The sequence below is a fragment of the Nuphar pumila genome, chromosome 8, assembly GCF_984573655.1.
Source record: "Nuphar pumila chromosome 8, dmNupPumi1.hap1.1, whole genome shotgun sequence".
Classification (NCBI taxonomy): Eukaryota; Viridiplantae; Streptophyta; class Magnoliopsida; order Nymphaeales; family Nymphaeaceae; genus Nuphar; species Nuphar pumila.
The window spans coordinates 102,035,275-102,056,660 of NC_143256.1; the positions used below are offsets into that span (position 1 = coordinate 102,035,275).

The following is a 21,386-nucleotide window of genomic DNA, read 5'->3' on the forward strand; positions in this document are numbered from 1 at the left end:
AGTTTAAAAAGGTTTCCGCGGTTCATTTAAAAAGAAAACAAAAGTTTTAAATTTTTATGTATTTTTTAAGGATTGAAAATCCTAGGGCATTACACTTTTACTCTACGCAACTGTGAATTTTTTATGTATTATGAAATTTCTTTTTCTTGTGAAATTTTGTTCTATATGACGCATCATTTTTCAACCCCTTATTTGTATCCTGATGCCATATTTTTGCAACCCTAGGGTTCTTTTGCTCCCTAACTGGTGGTCCCCAATCCTTCCAATGACATTGATGCTTTGCTACAATCCCTCATCGGCAGCGGTTCACCAATGGTGATAAACCCTGAAAGCATAGGTGACACTTTATCGTCTGAGAGTTTTTTTAATAAAAGCATGGATGACACTTCATTGACCATGAGTTTTTTCTATAAAAGCATTGACGGTAAGAAGATCGATGATACTTCATCAACAGTGAGTTCTTTTTGATAAAAGTATCAACGATAAAAAGATTGATGATACTTCATCGACAATGAGTTTTTTCGGTAAAAGCATAAGATTGAATGAGCTACTTGATTTTGTAAAAGAATGGAATGAATGCAAAATGTATGAGTGACTTCATTTTGTGAAAGAATGGAATGAATGCAAAATATATGAGTGACTTTATTTTTTAAAAGAAAGTGCATCCACTTTAAACGATTTTATGTCCTGCCAAGACGAGCAATTTCACTCGTGCTTATGCATCACTGAATAAATAAAAACTAGAGCCCTTACCTGTGAAGATCAAGATCCACTATACCAGCATGAAGGACACTCAAGTTGTTTGAATCAGGTCACACAATGACAATGCTATCGACTGGGTCTTTAAAATTGATATTAATTGTGTAACACAAACAAATACATCTTTGACTCTGGTGTTCCATCAGCGATAGGATATGGTTTGGCATTAGGAGAAATTCTATCAGAAACATAGACCTTAAGATTCATTCAAGACAATGAATAATATGATTACATGAGCATAAGTGTTCCAGAGAAATTGAACATCAAAACCCAATTGCTCAACAATCTAGCAAAATATTATTAGTAATACTAATTAAATAAACAAAAAACACTATAAAGAAAGCAAGCTTGTGTATTTTTTGCAACCTCATATGCAATTTTTTTGTCGAGTTTCATGGGTCCAGCAATTTTTAGCATTGTGACCCACGGAATCAAATATTCGCAGCTGCGAGGGATAAAAGCATTAAAAAAAGTGAGAACCTGCATAATTGTTCATTTGGCAGATTTGGTAAATTCTGGAGATTTTTTGAAAACATGTCATTTTTCCTCATTTTTCAATTAAAGATTTGATACAAATTTAATAATAAATTTTCCATTGTCTTTCTTTAAACATAACAAAGTTCCCATGCACTTTTGAAATTCTTCTTAATGTAAGTGCTTTTTCAGATTATGCCGAAAACTTAGTCACAATTTGAAAAATTATCCAACAAAATATTACTTTGTTTTTTATAGGTAAGTTGATATTTTTTAGTTATAACCCAAAGAAAGTGCACCCAAGACAAAGACATGATCACACAGGCCTAGCCTGCCATACAAGTGGTCGTTGTGCCAACATCGTAAAACTTTAAGGCTAGGACCCCCACCCCTAGGGCCTATGCTGGGTGCAGAGGTAATCAACCCATTAGAATCAAACTTTGACAGCCTGTCTAGCAGCCAAGGCTCCACCCCACTACACAAACTACCCTTGGGGCTTTCTCATAGGCAAGCTAGGGGATAGTGCGAGTGGGTATTGTTTCAAAAGGTTAAAATGGGATTTTTTACAACCTACAAGGGCCTTGCTCATTGGGTAGGAGCAACTAGTGAATGTCACCAAGATGAGGAGACATCACAAGTTTGAAACCCATAGGGGACACTCCTTGCCGCAAGGTCGAAGTTGGGTGTACTCTAGTAGGTAATTAAGGGGGACATGAAGGTTTTCATCCACCGGATGCCAGTCAATATGTGATTAGTGATGGGGTGGGGCTTGGCATAGCCAAAAACAAAACTTTACTTTCTCAACTTTTAATTTCTTGTGAGGTTTTTAAATTTTTTCATGCATCTTTTTCTAAAAAAATTAAACACCTTGTTAATTTCAGATTTACATGAATTATAAATTCAAACATAATTAATTTCAGATTTGCAAGAAACATCTTTTCAATGCTTAATTAATATCATATTTTATATGACAACATACTTGAAAGTAAATTTTAATTGTTCATATGCATTCTATCAAATTTGAAATTTCAGTGCCTACAAACACACTCTTAAATATAAATTTTTTAGTGTACATAACCCATTTTTAATGCATGTATAAATTTAAATTTACATAAAAATATATTTATAATGCATATATAAATTCATATTTGTATAAAAACACATTTCTAATATATATACAAATTCAAATTTTCATTGAAATATCTCTCTAATTTATGTATAATTTCAGATTTGCATCTAACCATGATTTTAACAAATGAATGAATTTAAATTTGCATAGAACATTGCTCTAACATGCATATACAATTCAAATTTAGGAAAACCATAATTTTAACACATGAATTAATTTTAGTTTTCATGAAACATCATTCTAACATGCATTAAAAATTTGAATTAACATAATCTCTAATTCTAACATGCATATAAAATTTGAATTTGGGAAAAAACTCAATTCTTAACACATAAATTAATTATAATTTTTATGAAACATCATCCTAATATGCATGAAAATTCAGATTAACATAATTCCTAATTCTATCATGTATATAGAATTCAAATTTGAAAAAATCCTCAATTTCCACACATAAATTAATTATAATTTTCATGAATTATCATTCTAACATGCATTTAAACTTAGATTTACACAAAAAGCTAATTCTAACATGCATTAAAATTCTGATTTAGCATGCTTTATAACTCTACAAATTGTTTAAAAGAGAGTCTCCTCCAAAACGTGAGTTGAAAGAGAATGAGCTCTTCCAAGAACTGTGTGAGTGAAAGGGATGAGAGTGTGAGAACCACCTTCTCCAAAACTTAAAATGAGAGTGAGAGAGCTCCTTCTCCAAAATAGTGGGAGTGAGAGATGAGAGGAAGAGAGCTTCTTCTCCAAAACACTAATGAGAGAATGATTTCTCAAAAAATCGCAGATGAGATTGATGAAGAGTGCCTCCTTCCAAAATGTGAGTGAGAAAGAGAAATGAGAGAGCTCCAAAATCGTGAATAGGGGATAGGCCTTGAGATGATGAGATTGAGATAAAATTGAGGGATGAGATGAGCGGATAGAAATAGATAGGGATTAGGGTTAGGGTTTGCTTATGCAAATGATAGAGCGAGTGTTGACTTTTGAGAAAAAGAGGGTTTGAGAGTGGAGTAGAGGTGATGGCTAGGAAGAGTGGAGAGTGGGAGAAGCTTCCATAAGCTTATCCTCTCTCCCACCATGGGTTGCCTTGGTGGTCCCCACCACCACTATCCCCACTAGGGGATGTCGACTAGAGGGAGTGGAGAGGATAAGAATCTTATCCAAGCTTGTCATTCTTTTCCACTTGCCCTAGGTGGTTTCCTCCACTAACTTCACTACTTGCCCCACTAGGCATATACGCCCCCTTCCTCTTGGGTCTCTTCTCAAGTGGATCTAAATCCACATTCACATGGGTCAAGCCACACTTGGGTCCCCATCAAGATCTAATATTACTTAGACCAAATTTAATATTTTTAATGGTTTTGAAAACCTTAATTAAATTTTAAAAATATAAATTATTATTTAAATGCCTTCAAAATTCCAAATTAATTGACAATTTAAATATAATTCAACTACATGTTAATACCAATTTAATTTGAATCAATAATTAAATGCCAAATAAAAATTTAAATACAATTTAAATATCAATTAAAATTATAAACCATATATGGGAAAAATTTTACTTTTATTTATTAATAATCATAGAAAATTTATATAAAATTCTTGGATTTTAAAAAATCTTGGCCAACAAGTATGAGGCCATAAAGTGGCCTAGCCTTATTGATTCTGAAATGAGCTTGGCAAGATCTTTTTATAGATTTGGCCACTGAGAATGGGGGCCACCCATCCTTCCTCCTCCCAAGACTGGGGGAGTGGACTGCTTGCTTACTATGCAGTCTTATTAGGACGATAGTTCACATTTACCTTTCATTCCTCACCTGCATAAACTATAAAGGGTCTGTAAGACTGGGCAGGAGATCCAACGGTCAGTGCTATCTCCTTCAAAAATGCCGAAGCTCTTCTCTGTCTTGGTCGCTTTCCTCTTGCCCTTCCTTCCTTGTTGCTCTCTGGCATCCCATGGAGCAGACGAGCAACTCAAGGCCATGTTTGTTTTCGGGGACTCTGTTGTCGACAATGGGAATAATATCTACCTGACCACTTCGTTATCAAAAGCGGATTATTTCCCTTACGGATTGGACATGGGAGGTCCCAACGGCAGGTTCACCAATGCAAAGAACCCTGCTGACATCATGGGGCAGTTTCTAGGCCTCCCCCAATTTGTTCCTCCCTTCTTGTCTCCTAATGCAACGGGCAAAGGGATTCTCCATGGTGTTTGCTATGGCTCTGCTGGTTCCGGCATCCTTGACACCACCAGGAGCATTGTAAGTGGCAATATATATATTATTGTTTAACTACCATAGCCAAAAGTTTACCGCAATAAAAACTCTCTCTCTCTCATCTTTGTCTTAAAACCAAGTATAGATTGCTAACAGCCTTTGTTTTTTTTCAGTTAAATCTGAGCTGCTTTTTTTTTTGTGTAGGTTTGTATATTCATTTATGCGGATAATACCACATTGTCTATGCACCTTTGAACAAGTAGAACATATAAAAAAGATCAAATTATAGCCAAGAACTTTTGGAATTAATTAATGCCTCCTACAATATTCATCTTATAACAATTTTGTTTTTTTCTTTTTAATTACTTTTGGCAGAGTAGCATCCCATTGAACACACAAATCAATTACTTTGAAAATACCACACTGCCTGATCTGAGGTCCCAGATGAATGAGAGTCAACTATCTTCCTATCTATCGGAAGCCATATTTTTCTTCAACTCAGGAGGTAACGATTACGAACAGTCGTGTTTTAATGGAAGTCCTTCAGAGATAGAATGCTCTTTGACAGACTTCACCGAATACCTCACAGGAGTTTTTATCAGCCAGATCAAGGTACACAATCAGTATTCCTTTTGCCTCTTTTCATGGTAATGTTTGTGAATCTCATTGTTGCTAACTGTCATCACCAGCACCAACTAGTCTGTACTACAGATATGGGCGGGTTCTCATCGCAAACAGGTGGGCCTTTTACGGAGAGAAGATCAACTGATCTGCCAAATCACTTTTTAGAAAAGTGATTGGGCATCCTCACCGTCCACAATATACACAAGGACCATGAGGTCCTTGAGGCATGAAGCAATGGACGGTGAAGATGTCCAATCACTTTATTAAAGCCATTTGACAGAACACCCGATCTGCTCTCCTTTCAAGTCCTGTTATCTAATCAGGTTGGGCCTATATGTGCTTCTATATTAGACCAGTAGAATGGTTTCGATGGGCAATAACAAGAAAGTGTGCATATATATATATATATATATATATATATATATATATATATATATATATATATATATATATATATAGAGAGAGAGAGAGAGAGAGAGAGAGAGAGAGAGGATGGCTAACCACTTTTATAGTTAGTGCTTTTGAAGGGCTTTTCACATATAATACCTAAATCTGACCGTACAGATGTGTTCCCCTTGATCGATTTACTAGGAAATGATACTTGAATCATGTTTTTGGATCAAAAACATGTTTTTATCTCTTGAATATTTAGGAAAATCCTAGACCATCGATTTTTTAAACCTTATAAAAACCTACCTGGAATCGTATGATCCAAGAGTCTATTCCTATAAAATCAAGTCGTCGAACATGCACATCTGATTTAGAATTTTTTGCTTTATTTTATTTTATTTTTTGGTCTTTACAGGCGCAACCGCTGCTTAAGACCCTGGTCAAAAAACATCCTTCAATGCTAAAGGGTGTTTCCACCCAGTGTATTTAATGCCGGTTCTGCCTGTCGCTAAAGACATTTTCTTTATAAAAACAATGTTTTTTCCACTGCTGATCATGCAGATGTGGATAGTCATCTGACCGTCATCAAACACGTACATCAAACACTTTACGTGTTTGATGATACGGTCTACTTTATATATATGATCTGCATGATCAACGGTGGAAAAAAACATCATTTTTTTTATCAAAAAAGTTCTTTAGCGGAAGGCGAAACCACCGCTAAAGACCCTCAGTGGAAAAGCCCTTTGGCGCTGAAGGGCGTTTTCTGCCCACCACTAAAGACCAAAAAAATAAAAAAATATAAAAAAAAGCAAAAAAATGCAGAATCGGACTTGTAGCGTGCATCTGATCTTGCCTCCGAGGACTGGGCATTCGATCATACGTGTTTTTCTGTATATGTATCGAGAAGAGGATGGTCCGCCCCATAAATGATCCACCCCTTCAAAGTCTCAATGTTAAACATGTTTTTGGCAAATCAGTACATATAGATGTGATCTCCATGGTTGAAAACATATTATATTGAACTTTGTTGTATACATAGGATTTTACAAGGTTAAAAAATCAGCGGTTCTGAAATTTTTGAAAATTTTCATGTTATAAAATCATACTTACATATAAAAAAAGTTTGATGGAAGAGTCTATTCATATGTTTTGAACCAATCACATCCACACAGTAAGATTGCCAAAAAAAAACATATCTAACATAGAGATTTTGAAGGGAAGACTAGGCTTTGTTCCTGCGTCTTCAACTCAACTATTTCACAACCACCAGCTGGCCACACGGGCGACCTCCAGTTGGAATCTAATTTTTATACCCAATAATAAAAGGTTTGTTCAAAACCCAAAAATGTATGCTCAAACCCCTATACATACATGGGTCTAAACATTTAATAAGAGCAGGATCCAAACTAAACTCATTTATGTTTGAGGTCTAATTTTTAACCTGATTCAAAAACAGGTCTAACAAAACTTTTACAGATCTTGTCAAACCCCTATCAACCACCTTACAGTCTTGCATAGTTAGCTCATTATATGACTCCAAAGAAGCCTACAGGCCATGCCCCACACAGTTATGCACAATGTGCCAAAACTTTATGATAAAAGAAAAAAAAAATCGGGTTTTAAACAAAGCAACTCAACAATGTTTATTTCCTATTAAACAAAATCCACTGAACAGCTCTACAACAGACACAAATATCACATAGACATAAATATAGCTACATATTTTATAACTTGGATTAGTTAAAAGCATAATCTCAATTCAAGAGGGAAGGTGATGAGAACCTAAGAAACAGAAGGGTCATAACTAATAACCTATCATTAGAACTGGCATCATTTGAATCTAGAAGATTTACCCAAGCTACCTATTAGGAAAAGGATGAGAGAGAGAGAGAGAGACTGTAACTTTATTCAATAAGTAAAAAAAAAAAGCATTATATTGCAATTTTAGTAGTTTTTTGTTTTATTTCAAAATTGGCAGCTTTTTATTTCTTTACGTTGTATCTTTATTTTGATTAATATTTTTTATTGGAAAAGTTTAAAAAAACTTTTTCTGAAGGAGGAAAAGTTTAGAAACGGAACCTGTCCTTTTGGCATAATTTAAAAAATTGTTGTATTAAGTGCCAACTGCTGGCTCTATTGGTTGCAATACTTTTTTTTAGAGTGTCTATAATTTGGGCGCTCGAAAGTTTGCGCTGTTCGGTATCCATGTGATGGGCTGCAGTCCCTTAGCCCGAAGGAAGGCAATATCAGGATGCGTGGGAGACATGAATTATGCAGCTCAGTTGTTCAACGATCGCATGCTCGCCAACATAGACAGTATAACACAAGCAATGCCAGGATCACATGTGGTCTATGTCAATACCTATGGTTTACTCAATGAAATTCTCGAGGATCCTGCTGCTTTTGGTAATGTCCTACACTTTCACAAGTTGGTAATTTTACAAACAGTTCTTACCAGATGAGCAGAACCCTTGTGGCATCCATATAGTAATTTGATGGAGCAGTTGTGCATAAATTGGTTTAGTGAGTTTCATAATGATGTTTGATGTTAATAGGATATACGGTGGACAATGCATCCTGCTGCGCAACGTCGGCCTCGGCCTAGAGTTGTTACACTTCATGCATGAAAGAGGGCAGCGTGTGCTCTAACAGATCTGATTACGTCTTCTTCGATGGCGCGCATCCCACAGAGAGAGTGTACGAGAGAATCACTTTGAAGGCAATTTTCTCAAACCTCACAAGTGATGTCTATCCCTTCAACATCTTGCAACTAGCAAACCTCACCTCAGATGCTGCGGTCGCAGCTTCAATTTCAGAGTCATGGTCATTGGAGAACAATGGCAAGGACGTACAATAGATGGCTGCATTTTAAGTATATGCCCAATAAGGATGAGGATGGGGATGTCATGGTTAAGTATGTATGGATTCAAATAAAGTTAGTGTTATAATAGCTCACTTTTTGAGAGAGGATAAGAATGACTCCCAAATAACATCTACACACCATATTTCTTTAAGGCATGACATTGTCAAAGAAAAAGGACAAACATATGCAAGGTTTTAAGAGATCTAGTTTTAAGTAAAAGTACCTTAAAACCTTTATAATTAATTAATATATATATATATATATAAATTAAAGGTATTCTGCAAAATTATCTTCGATGGCCCCTGTCGGACCAAGACAAAAAAAAAGGGTGGAGGGCGCAGGGGCCAAAGGTCCCTGCGGCTCTTGAAAAGGAGGAGGCAGGAGCCGATGGACCCTGCCGGACCAAGACAAAAAAAAAAGAACCCTAAGAAGACGACGCGGGGGGAGAGAGGGATCACCTGAGGGAGAGGGAGCATGGATGACGATGAGAGGGAGCACAGACGGGGGGGGGGCTCCAACGAGGAAAGGGAGCACGGACAGGGGGCTCCGACGAGGAGGGGGAGCGTGGACAGAGGGCTCCGACGACTGAGGAGGCTCGAGAGGGAGAGAAACCAAGAAGGAGGAGGGGGGGTGACCGGACGGGGTCGGTCACCCGACGAGGAGGCACCGATAGAGCTGCCGGAAAGGGGCGGCGGTGGTCGGACAGGAGGATTGGCAGAGACGGGCAGTGGAGACAGGAGAGTTAGGGTTCAATTTGGGAGAAAACAGAGAGAGACGAGAGAAAATGTTGCGGCTTAGATGGGCTTATATCAAAAAATAGTGACGGATTAGCGATGGAAACATTTTGTCTCAAACTCTGTCGCTAAGTAGCGACTTTCGTAGCGACGGAAAACTTATTACGCTAATCTATCGCTACGTTGCGATGGAGTCTGACACAGAACTTTTCCGTCACTAATTAATTAGCGAAGGAGTATGAGATGGAATGTTTTCGTCGCTAAATCTGCAACAAATTTCAATTTAAGCAGTGACTACTTTTCTCTCACTAAGCCATCACAACTTTGCGACATAAATAATCCATCGCCAATTTCTGTCGCTAATTAACGTTTTTCTTGTAGTGAAACCTCATGAATTTTGCATAAATAAAATTGTGAAACTAATTAACTTTCATCCCAATAAAGAAGATTTTCATATCAAACACGTGTGTCTCTTAAGATTCATAATTCCTATGTGAACCTTCTCAAATTGAAAGGTTCTAACTCAGTAGGTTCGCCTTATGTATTTGTTGCTATCTCAAAATTTGTGTGTATGTCATGCATTCTTCTTTGAATTGAAAGCTAGAGAAGCTTCACACATATAGTACAATTTTTGTGAAGATATCCTATGAACCTTCCTTAAGTAAATACTTCTCAAGGAGGTCCGCAAATGTGTGCTAAAATTCACAGTCACCCATTGTGAATGTCTCAAATGTTTTCAATCTAATTTGAGATCCGCTAATACATTATGACCTTCACAAATATAGTATGACCTTCGCAAAGAAAACCTATGAACCACCTTTAACAAAATACTCCTCATGTACATCCGCAAATATATCATGACATTCACAAATACTTGTTGTGAATGTCTATACCTTCGCTTGCTTGCCGATACATATATAAAGTTATTTCAGTCTTTTTTTGTCATTTTTTGATTTGTTTCTCGTTAGAATCCAGACCCTTTTCCCTATAAAACCCTAACCTTTTTTCCTCTCCTTTTTGTGGTTATTCCTATGAAATCATCTTGCAGCATTCTAACGAGGTTGCAACATCCTTTCGGTCAACTTTTCTGTCTTCTGATTAGATATTAAAGTGAGTTCCATATATATATATATATATATATATATATATATATATATATATATATATATATATATATATATATTATTTTCTTACATTCTTAACTTATTTTTTTGTAGATATATACTTAATACGACCTTTTAATATTTGTATTTGGTTGTTGTCGTGGATGATTTATGTATGTTTGCCTGTGCTTTATTTAATATTTGAAACAAGATTTTTTATTTAGGGTTTCTATGTTTAGGGATTTTTAAATAGATAAATATATTTATTATATTGACGATGACTTTTATTTATTTTCTTATACTTTATTTAATGATTGGTGGTTTTGTCTTAGTGCAATGAGGTTAGAGTTGACTATGCACTACCATTCAATTAATGTTAGTTGACTGTGGACAAACATTCAGTAGGAGTTAGAGTTTTTGTAGGCAGTGGTTTTCAGAGTGGTTGTTGTAGATAATTTTGTTAATTGAATGTATAAAAGATATATGGATGACATTTTTGTCACATGCTATTTTTATTAGATGAATGATATATTGTGTGATTGGTGTAAGCATTTAATGATGACCTCTGAAAAGGTTAAAGTACACTACCGTAACACCTATTACCTTAATTAGATATCTATATTGGTTTCCAAAAATAGTAGCTTTAAAGAATTTATAACTTTGATGTCTTATAAAACTAGACATGCTAGAAGAGTTATTGAACCTCGAGTATAGTTAATCTCCAAACGTAGATAGACAACAAATATGGATAGATGTTTTGGACAGTGATGATGTAAAATCAATATTATTTATTGGTGATGTGTACTTGGATGTTCACAAAGTTAAACAATGAGCAATTGCTTTTGAATTTAAACAATATACAGTTAGAAGTGATATACAAGAAGAAGTAGATGAAGGAAATGATATGAATCTTGTGGAGAATGTGCATCTATCAAAAGCACCATCTATTAAGCTTATTCATTTGGCAAACATCCAACTATCCCAAACAACATGTGATATTGATGTTCTTAATATGCACGCGAAGGTCATACAGTTGCCTGAACCAATTAAGGATGTAAATATTTGACGTGCAGGCAATGAAGAACTTTCATGAACAATTAATGTTGTGCATGACCTAATCACGGAAGATGATATGAAACTATGTTAGCAAACCAATGCTATTGATCTTCACCACAATAATTTATATAACATCTGACCTTTATCCGACCTTTCAAGGTAGATGATACAACTAGGTACAAGTTGTTGGACTTTGTAATTTATGCTTGATATGTATGCATTATTTTTATGGTTTTTTTAAAGGATGCTAAGGGTTACCTTAAAATTCTATTGATTAAATAAGAAAATTACAAACAATCAGCCAATAGAGGGTAGACAATCTGTTGACTTGTCCTTGTAAAATAAATTGTTACATGAATGCAACATAAAGAGAAAAAAACCCATAGCCAGCAGCAGCTCCTTGTGCAACACCCTATCAACATAAAAAAGATATGAGAAGGAGAGGGCTGGAGAAAGTGAGTTGTGACCAAAACAAGTAGTAGAATCCCACCTACACCACCTAGAGTTGTTGGATATTGATGCAATTTGAAAATAATATTTTTAAAACAAGAACTGCACACCAAATGATAATTTTAAAACCAGTTCTTGCACTCATTGCAGAGTAGCATGTCAGATCGTCGCCTTAGGGAACGAAACTTAGGCAAAATAATTTACTGAAATCTCACTTTATTAATAACTAAAAAAGAAAAGAATAATTACACTATCTTTTAATTACAATGCTATTTGAAAATAAAAAAGGATAAAAATAATAAAAATTTTAAACTAAGCTTGGGCCTTCTAACAAAATCCAGGGAGCTTTATGACTATGTTCTTTTACATCCACCTAAGCCCACCCTCCTCCTTATTCATGGCTCAAATAGGGAGTTGTAAAATAAAATAAAGAAAACTATACTACCCTATTCTAAATAGTTAAGCAAAGAAATATCAATTAAAGAACTAAATTAACTAACAATTAAAAGGGTTAAATTAAAAAGAACAATAAAGAATTAATGAATTAACAAATTATACTAAACTAAAAATTAAAAGGGCAATTATTCACTAAGAAGAAATATCAATTATTCTAAAAGCTACACTAACGGCTAATAAAGAAATAAACTAAACTAATGGAGATTAACTAATGCAATTAATTATCAATAACTAAAACAACTAATCTAACATGAACCAAACAAAAATCGATAAATTAATCTAAACTAATTAACAAACTCTAACCAATCTAGAAAACTACAAAGCAATAACTAATCGAATTCAAGAATTCCAAAATTTATAACTAACTAACAAACAAGAATAGCTAAATAACAAACTAAGGATCTAACAACTAACTAAATCTTGTACAGAAGTTTAAAACTAACTATAACAAATTTGAAACCATAATTAACTAAATAAAAGATCTGATCTACTGTTTATTGATGAATTAAAAATAAAAAGCAAGAATCAACTACTTAATTATTTAACTAACTATTCTAATATACAAATAATAAAACATGCTAGACATTAACAAATTAAATCTAGCTTATGAACTAGTCTGGAATAACAGAAATTAAACTACTTTAAAATATCTAGAATAATTAGCTTAATTAATGAATTAAGACTAAAGAAAAGAAATCAGTAATTAATAAATTTAACTAATTTAAATCTATTTTAACTACCAGATTGAGATTAAAACTAAAATTGACATGAATTAAACAAAACTAAATCTAACTAACTGAATTAAAAACTAACCTTAATCTACAGCTAATCACGATTGCATGAAAAGAAAAAATAATATTATCTAAACTATTCAACAGAAAAAAAAAATGATAATCGACTAGAAGGAATAATTCGGCTAAACTTATTTTTAATCTAAACTAATGTTTAATTAAACTAATCTAATGACATTAAGTTAAATACAATACTAATCTAATCCATGTAAAAACAAGAACTAATGTGAAATTAAACTATGAATTAAAAACAAAATCGTTGTCTATCTGATTCGGCTAAAAATTAATAATCTAATTAAAATGATAATTACTAAATAAACAACTAATTTCTAATCTAACTACTAAAAAATCAAATCTAAAATTAAATATCAACAATTAACTAATTGATAAAGACAATAATTAAATCTAATCTATTTGGCTGAATAAAAAAAAGAAAAAATTATTCTATCTATTTAACTAATGATTATCTAATTATTAATGAAATAACTATTATAAGCAATTAAAATTAATTAAAATGAATTAACTTGCTAAAAAATAACAAGAACATGATTTAGTCAATAAAGGAACTAACCTATTAATAAAAATAATCAAACAAAAACTAGATCTAATTATCAAAAATTAAAAAGAATTAAAAGGACTATAAAAACCCTAATCGGCTAATGTAAAGAAATATAAATAATTAAATCTAAGCAAATATTGAATATTAAAACCTAACCTAAATTAATCTAAACTAATTTTGAACCTAATCTGGACTAAAAATCATGCAAATAATAAAAGAAAACTAATCTATACCTAACAATTTTTATTAAAACAAAAAACTATGCTTGAAAACACTAAAAATTGATAAAATCTAATTTAATCTATTTTTATTTTATACAAACCATAAATCTGAAATAAAATGAAATCAAATATAATATAAAAGTAACCTAAAACTAATCTAATCAATGAAAATATAAAAATAAACTATTAAACAAACTAATACATACCGTTTTTACAATTCCAAACTTACCCGACGGGCCTTTTCAGTTAAGTTTCTTCATCCAGACAACTCAAGACTCGACAAAAACTTTGGAAAAAAAATTATCAGACCATGTAAATTAACTCTAGACAATAAATAACATGACATATCAAAAACCCAAAATGAAACGAAAAAGAAAAATGGCCAAGATTTATTTTCTAAAAATAGTAAAAATAAAAACCAAAAAGTGGAGGGGGAGGAAGGCAGACCTCAAGGGCTTCCCGATGAGTTTGGGGGTAGAAAAAGAGCGAACTTATACCTTAGATCTCACAACATGAACATCTTTTTGCTGTAGGAGTTGCATTTTTGCTATAGCATGCCTAAAAACCGAGTTAACAAAGGGGAAGATCAGTGTTGGAAGAAAATAGATTGGTCGGTTGCAAAAGGAGAGTTCTCGACTGCCGATCGTGATGGTAGATGGTGGTTTGCACCAAATTCGAAGGTAAAGTTTCTAGCCTGTGGGTACCTGTAGCAAAAATAAATCCAAACAATGAAAAAAATACACAAAAATATGATGAAAAAGAATAAATCTAGAATTCACAGGCAAGAAAAAGAAAGGGGGAAGAATAAGAAATATAGAAAAAAGAGGGAAACAAGGGTTTGGATAGAGTGGCGTAAAACCCTTGGCAAAGACAATAAAATAGTGTTGGACATCCCTTATTTATAAAAAAATATTATAAAAAATTGTTAAAGAAGGCCTACTTAAGACTTTTTCTAAAAACCACCTATAATTTCCTAAAATTCCTAAAAAGCACCTATGTCACTTTCAAAGAGGCTTTTTTGGATATTTTTCTAATATGGATCTTTGGGGATGGGTTTAGGTGGAATGTGGATCGGATTTGACCCCATTTTATATGGTTTTGGATCGGGTCTGATCCACTTCACATCAGTACAGATCTGATTTTCTAGAAAATACTCAATTTCCTCGTTTTAACTCAAATTCTGATGAAATTCGAACCGAAGTTCCTTCGCACCTAAAACAACATAAACACTGGTACTTAAGCTATACAGGTTCATATAAATGCATAAATTTATGATAATATGATATACATTTCATGCATTATCAGATATCATCAACACAAGATAACCCAAATGAATTTTCAAGAAAGCGTTGTAGCAGTCTTCTTCAATAAGTCTAGAGTTTCTAAAGCATTTTTATACCCCCAACAAAAATAAACCTGTCTTGAACATAGGTAACATAAACAACTAAATCATATTCTCTAAATGAACACGAAGCAAATCTGATTATAAGATTAATGTCACCCATCCAAAACTGATCCACAATAAGACCATTTCTCATAAAAAGTTGTAGCGGCTTTTCAAAGTCTATCGTCAAGTCAATGCAACAAATTTTATGAACAAGCTGCTCAAACTAAATTAGCACTGATTGCCCTCCTAGTGAGTTCTCCTTAAAGATACAAAGTATTACGTAATCACCAAATCTTCCAATAAACTATATAGAATACCATATCCTAACAAGATTTAAGCTAAGGGGTATGAAACTGGATTGACATCCACCATTTGAGTTTCGTAATAAAATAAGAATACAAAACTTTTTTCTGAAACACTCAGCGAATATATTTCTAATTTTTTTGAGAAACCGAGCTACAGAAGAACAGGTGGGAATTAGATTCCTCATGTTTAAAACATAGAAGACACCGGTTAGGCATAGAAAAACCAAGAGAAATTAGATTCTTAAGGTAAATGGGAATTTAATCCAATTTAATTTTTGATCCAATTAAAATAATGTGGATGTAGCATATGGTAATTGGATTTGGATCTCTATTAGATTTGAAATCCAGTTGGGTATTGGAGTTGGATTCTTAGTTGATCCAAGTAGAAAGGGATCCAAACAAGATCCAAAATTTAATAGGAAACAAGATGAGATTTAAATATATATATATATATATATATATTTTTAATATTAAAGAGAATAGGGTGACATGCCCCTAGTGGGACCCAACTACCTAAGAGGGGAGGGCCAACCCCCTCTCTCTATGACATGTGTTTGAAAAATAAAATAAGAGAGTTAGAGAATAAAAAAATATAGAAAGGTAATCAACAATAAGAAGAGAGAAATAAAGAAATATAGAAAGTAAAGATTCAAGGAGTTACCTTGAGTGTGTGAAAATACTGGAATGGAAAGGGGGTGACGCCCCTCTATTTCCATTTTTTTCTTGGGTGGTCCTCAAGAGAAGGACCACACCCACCCAATCAAACCTACCTTAAATGTAAGTGTAGCATTTTGGAAAGCTATATAGGAAATAAAAAAATAAAAATAAACCAAAGAATCTTATCTCTCTCCCACTTGTTTTGGAGAGAGAGAACTTGGAAAGAAATCCTAACCTTTCCTTGGTAATTTCTTTCTTCTCACTTGGTTTTTAATTTTTTTTCAATCTTTCCTTTTCTCACTCCAAAACAGACGCCCCCTTGCCTTGGACCCTTTTAGAGTTCATGTGAAGAACATCCCTCTTATATCTCTCTCATCTCTCTTCTCTTCCTCTTCATTCTTCCCTTTCCTCCGCACATTTTTGGAGGTGCTGGACAATGGGCAACTTAGAGGAGGATGACAGTCAATCGATCCATCCATACCCCCTGTCTTGTTTGGAAATTCGATTTGTCAATAGAGCTAAGAGCATAGTGGCTCTATGTGTGTACATGGTGCCATGGAGTACACATATGTTGTACATCATCTGAACATATGTATGAAAATACATATATTCAGCCATGCATTTTAGCCATGGCTGACAAGGATTTAATTAGATCTTGGTTTTTGAATAATGACCAGCACATACGACTATATTGGAACACATATCATTATGTGTGTCCATCCACCTTAAATTGTGAGATCAACAACGTAACACATGTGGATGGTTCAAGCAAATATGCAAGTAATATTAAACAAATAAATAAAGGAAACATACGTATAGACATTAGTGTATCATACATACATTGATGCATGCGATTATGTTCATTCATGAATCGTGCATGCTTGTTTTTAATAGATTTCTAAAAGAGAAAGGATACCTGTATTAGATCATAAAAAACCATGTCATACTAGTAGTGAGTTAGAACAATATATATATTCTAGGACTTTACGCTCATTTATTTTCTATTATGTTGAGTAGAAGCAAATAAAAAAAAATAGTGTATCGTATAGGGGCCATGTTTATATTTTGTTCCATGGATTAATCATATATAAGCATGCATTAGTTTGTTTTGTTTTGTTTTGTTTTTCTTACAATTAGATTCTGAAAATCCTAGTGTTATTTTGTATTTAGATTCGGGAAAATTTATGCATACAGTCTGTTACGTGAAGTGCATTTCCTTGGTTTAATGTTATGAAAAGAAGACAATCTTATCTTGCTACTTAACTTGAAGGTAGATAGAAAAAAATGTATATGATAGTAGATCTACATATCTCTTATGTTTGCTTTGTTACATGTAACCATGCATGATTTGATAATGTATCTATTTGTTAAAAGAATACAGTGACTACCAGGAGATTTGTTATTAAGTTTGCTTTTTGTTTAGTTTGGTGGATAACCTCAAAAGTATGATATTCTCACCCAATAAAGCTATTTCCTATTGTTTTAACTTTCTAATATTTGCATAAAGTCATCTTCATATCTTAGCTTAGATTTTTTTTTGCAGTGCAAGACTTTGGTTATAACCTTTTTTAGTCCTAGCAAATACGTATATTATTTTTTCTACCTATTATTTTATTATATCATTGGTAGGATGACCATAATTGGAAATTTATGTATTAGCTTGAGAACCTCTTTGTGGCCTCACCAGACAGACCATGCCAATCTGGTCGGTCTGACCCGGCTTGACCAGAGTCTGCCAACCTCAGTCTAGTCGCAGCTGACGCTGCAGGGTGTGCCACACCCTACTGGCGTTGTTGCAGCCTTCTGCACCTCTAGGACTCAAAAAACCGGGGTCTGCAACACCCCGATTTGCTGCCCTGGTTAGGTGGGTCTTTTTTTCTGGAACGGCCGTCATGCACAGTTGGGTGCCCAACACCTTGCTGGGCATTGTCAGCTGGGGTTAGTTTGTCCCCAACTGAGGCCTAACATCATGTGGTCGATGGGAGCAGCTAGTGCACGTCACTTGGTGTGAGACATGCAGTTTCAAAACCCAATGGTATACTGGTAGGGGTCTACCTAACCTTAGCTGAAAAAAAAAATACACACACACATATACATATATATATATATATATATAGCAGACTGGCTGGGCCTATCAACACCTAGTGTGCTGCCTATATTGTCGAGTAGCTACTATCATGCTCTATTGATCACAACAGATATGGTCTGTTGTTTTAAACAAGGGGCAACAACTGTTGGAGTTAACCCGAGCCCAGCTCCCCTTGTCTTGTACCCAGACAACCAGTAGGGTGAACCACCCTGTTGGTACACTGATTTTGTGGTTGCGGCGGCTGGAAGCCTGGCACTGGCTGCCATAGCCTAGCTTGCTTTTCAAAAAAAAATGTATGTAAATAAACAGGTTATGCACATTGTCATATGTCAGAACCTTGAAAGTCTAAACCCCAATGGATTTGCGATATGAGTGGTAACAGTCTGCCGTAGTCCAACTAACCTATATTTATATATATATATATATATGTATATATATATATATATATATATATATATATATATATATATATATATATATATATATATAGGTATGTAATCTGTATATGTGTATCAGGTATGCTGGAACAAAGTTCTGTTAATAATTAATGATCATCGCTTAGTATTGGGGTGTTGCATGTCCTGATCCTCAAAAATGTATCATTGTATATTGATCAGAGATGGTTGTTCCATTTGGAAACCTTGTAAAATGATAAATGAATGTTTATTTTATTGTTCTAACCATTATGTTATTGGAATGAGTGTGCATGTGTATGTTTTCACAAAAATGCAATCTCTATCGCATGCACATGAAAAGAATGTTATACTATTACTGAGCTTTGCAAAAGAATGAGATATCAAGAATGCTATTTTCTTCATATGTAAATTTAGTATGTGATTCTCATATGAATGTCATGACCATGCTCAGTGTATGGACTGCATGTTGTTAAATGCATATTCTTGATAATTACATAATTATGAAAATTTCAGGTCATGATTATGCAAAAACTAAAAACTGAGTATGTGGTTCCATTATGAACACTTATGAAATTTTGTATGACATGCCATGATTGCATTGTGATGCATATACCTATGTGTTTTACTTGAAATTGGTCATGTGGTTGAAAATGACCAATGGGGTACAATACGTACACCTAAACTTATAAAATTAAATATTGAATGCACAAGTGCTCGGCTCGTATATAAGCCTATGATTTTGTGTAAAAAAAATATCACAGAGTCTTATGTGCACTAGGTTTGATATGTATACACTTAGATCACCCCGAGTGTGGGTTTGAGGTTATAATAATCCCTTGAGGTGCTATTACTCGCACCAAGAAATAAATAAATTAATACATGCACACATAACATAAGTTACATGATTCTAGGTATACCTAGAAGACAATATATGTTATTGGTTTTTTTGGGTTCTCGGTATACGTGAAAGATGATGTATGTTATCAGACCCGTGGTCTACCTTGGAGAGGGTAGATGGTATAAGCACCGTGGAACATTTTTGTTCTTGTGAAAGCTAAGCGTCTCACCCGGTTCCTAGTCCATGGAGTTAGGGGGGCAAGACTATAAATGTATCCTAGGTGGTAGATCAATATCATCTGCAAAAGTCTTGGGATACATCATATTCTAATTTTTGTCATTGAGGATTACTCTCTCAGTCACGAACCATCATCTCTAAGTATTCATATAGCTAGTCACTCAGGTTATTTAATGAAAGCATAACAAACCCTTATGTGATCTCGGTCTGCTACAATATCGAAGCGTGTGCGTACCCACAAAGCAAGTTAACAAGCAAAACCTAAATTTTTTCTTGTTTTTTCTTCTTATGAGATTAAAAAAAAATTAAAGTTTTGGAAAGAATGTCCAGCCAAGGGGGTGTGGGCCCACCCTTTTGGTTTGATTTAGTTGATATTTAATTAAGCTTTATTTATTTAGCTAAAATCTTGAATTCTTAATTTAAAATTTTGAACCTTATATTTCTTACCAATTCCAAATCTCATAAATTTTCAAACCCAATATGGATCCAACTCCACATACCATATCTAAATTCACTTGTAATCATTTTCAAATCTAAATTCAAATTTTATTTAAATTCAAATTTTATTTAAATTCTAATTTATATGAAATTGACCCTGAATTAAATTCAAATTTCATTTTAACTTTTAGTTAAAATTTCAACTTATTTGTGATTAATTTCAGAGTGAATAAACATAATCAACTTTACTGTCAATACAAATTTGAATACCTAAAAATCTTTAAGACATAAAAAATTATCTTTATTTATTAAAATATTAACTAAAAAATTACGGGACAAGTGCAAGGCAAGGACAATAAAATACAAGTTGACTGAATATACTCTTGGGCCAATTCTCTAATATGTATATCTATATTGTACCCACAAAGAGTTATTAAAGAGGAACAAAAAATGTATTGTGCATATAATGAAGCATGACATGTACCATATAAGAAAGAAAATATAATAAAAAAAATTATAAGTTATCCATGCCTATGATGATTGTTTCGCGTACATTGGTAAGTCATGCATAAGAAAGATTATTGCATAAGATATTGAACTGTTATTTATTTGCACTGTTAATTGCTTGTTTACATGAGAAGACTGTCATTTCATGTATACATGTTTCTATGCAAGTATGTTTTGTTATTGTATTCCTACTAGGGGTTGTTCTGATCCTCTACTAAACCTATTTTCGGTACTGAGTAGCTGATACGGAGTGGTTGCCGGCAGCTGAGGCGGCGTCATATATAAAGGCGATCATTTTTCTTTTCTAGGAACTGAGTTTTTAGATACACTTCACTAGTTGTTTTGGAAAACATTACTATTATTTCAGATTTTTGTAAATTACTATCTATAGAATAAAATTATTTTGCTAAATGTTATTTGCCTTAAATTCAGCATTATTGAGATTGATCGTTCTGTAACCCAACCAAGGTTTTGACCAAAAATTTAAGAAAGTTTTCGTTGATCCTTTCTAAACAAAAGTTTTAAATTTTTCATATTTTTTGGGTTTAAAATCTTGAGGCGTTACATAAACTAGGGTTCTCTCCACCAATCTAACATGATAATCTATTCTATTAATTATTTAAATGTTATGAATTAAATATATTATTAAATTATTAACATTAAAATTTGTTATTT

General features: G+C 33.6%; 1 protein-coding gene across 2 annotated transcripts; it reads left to right on the plus strand.

Moving 5' to 3' along the window:
• Positions 1–4,121: 4,121 nt before the first annotated feature.
• Positions 4,122–8,577, plus strand: LOC149830081 (GDSL esterase/lipase At1g29670-like). Of its 2 annotated transcripts, XM_090015696.1 has the most exons (4): positions 4,122–4,632; positions 4,963–5,199; positions 7,764–8,010; positions 8,160–8,577. In XM_090015696.1, exons 1-4 carry the CDS (start codon positions 4,258–4,260, stop codon positions 8,207–8,209), a joined length of 909 nt encoding a protein of 302 aa, XP_089871822.1. In that variant the 5' UTR covers positions 4,122–4,257; the 3' UTR covers positions 8,210–8,577. The 2 variants fall into 2 exon arrangements, with proteins under 2 accessions (XP_089871822.1, XP_089871821.1); XM_090015695.1 differs by having other exon boundaries at positions 7,764–8,577.
• Positions 8,578–21,386: the final 12,809 nt, after the last annotated feature.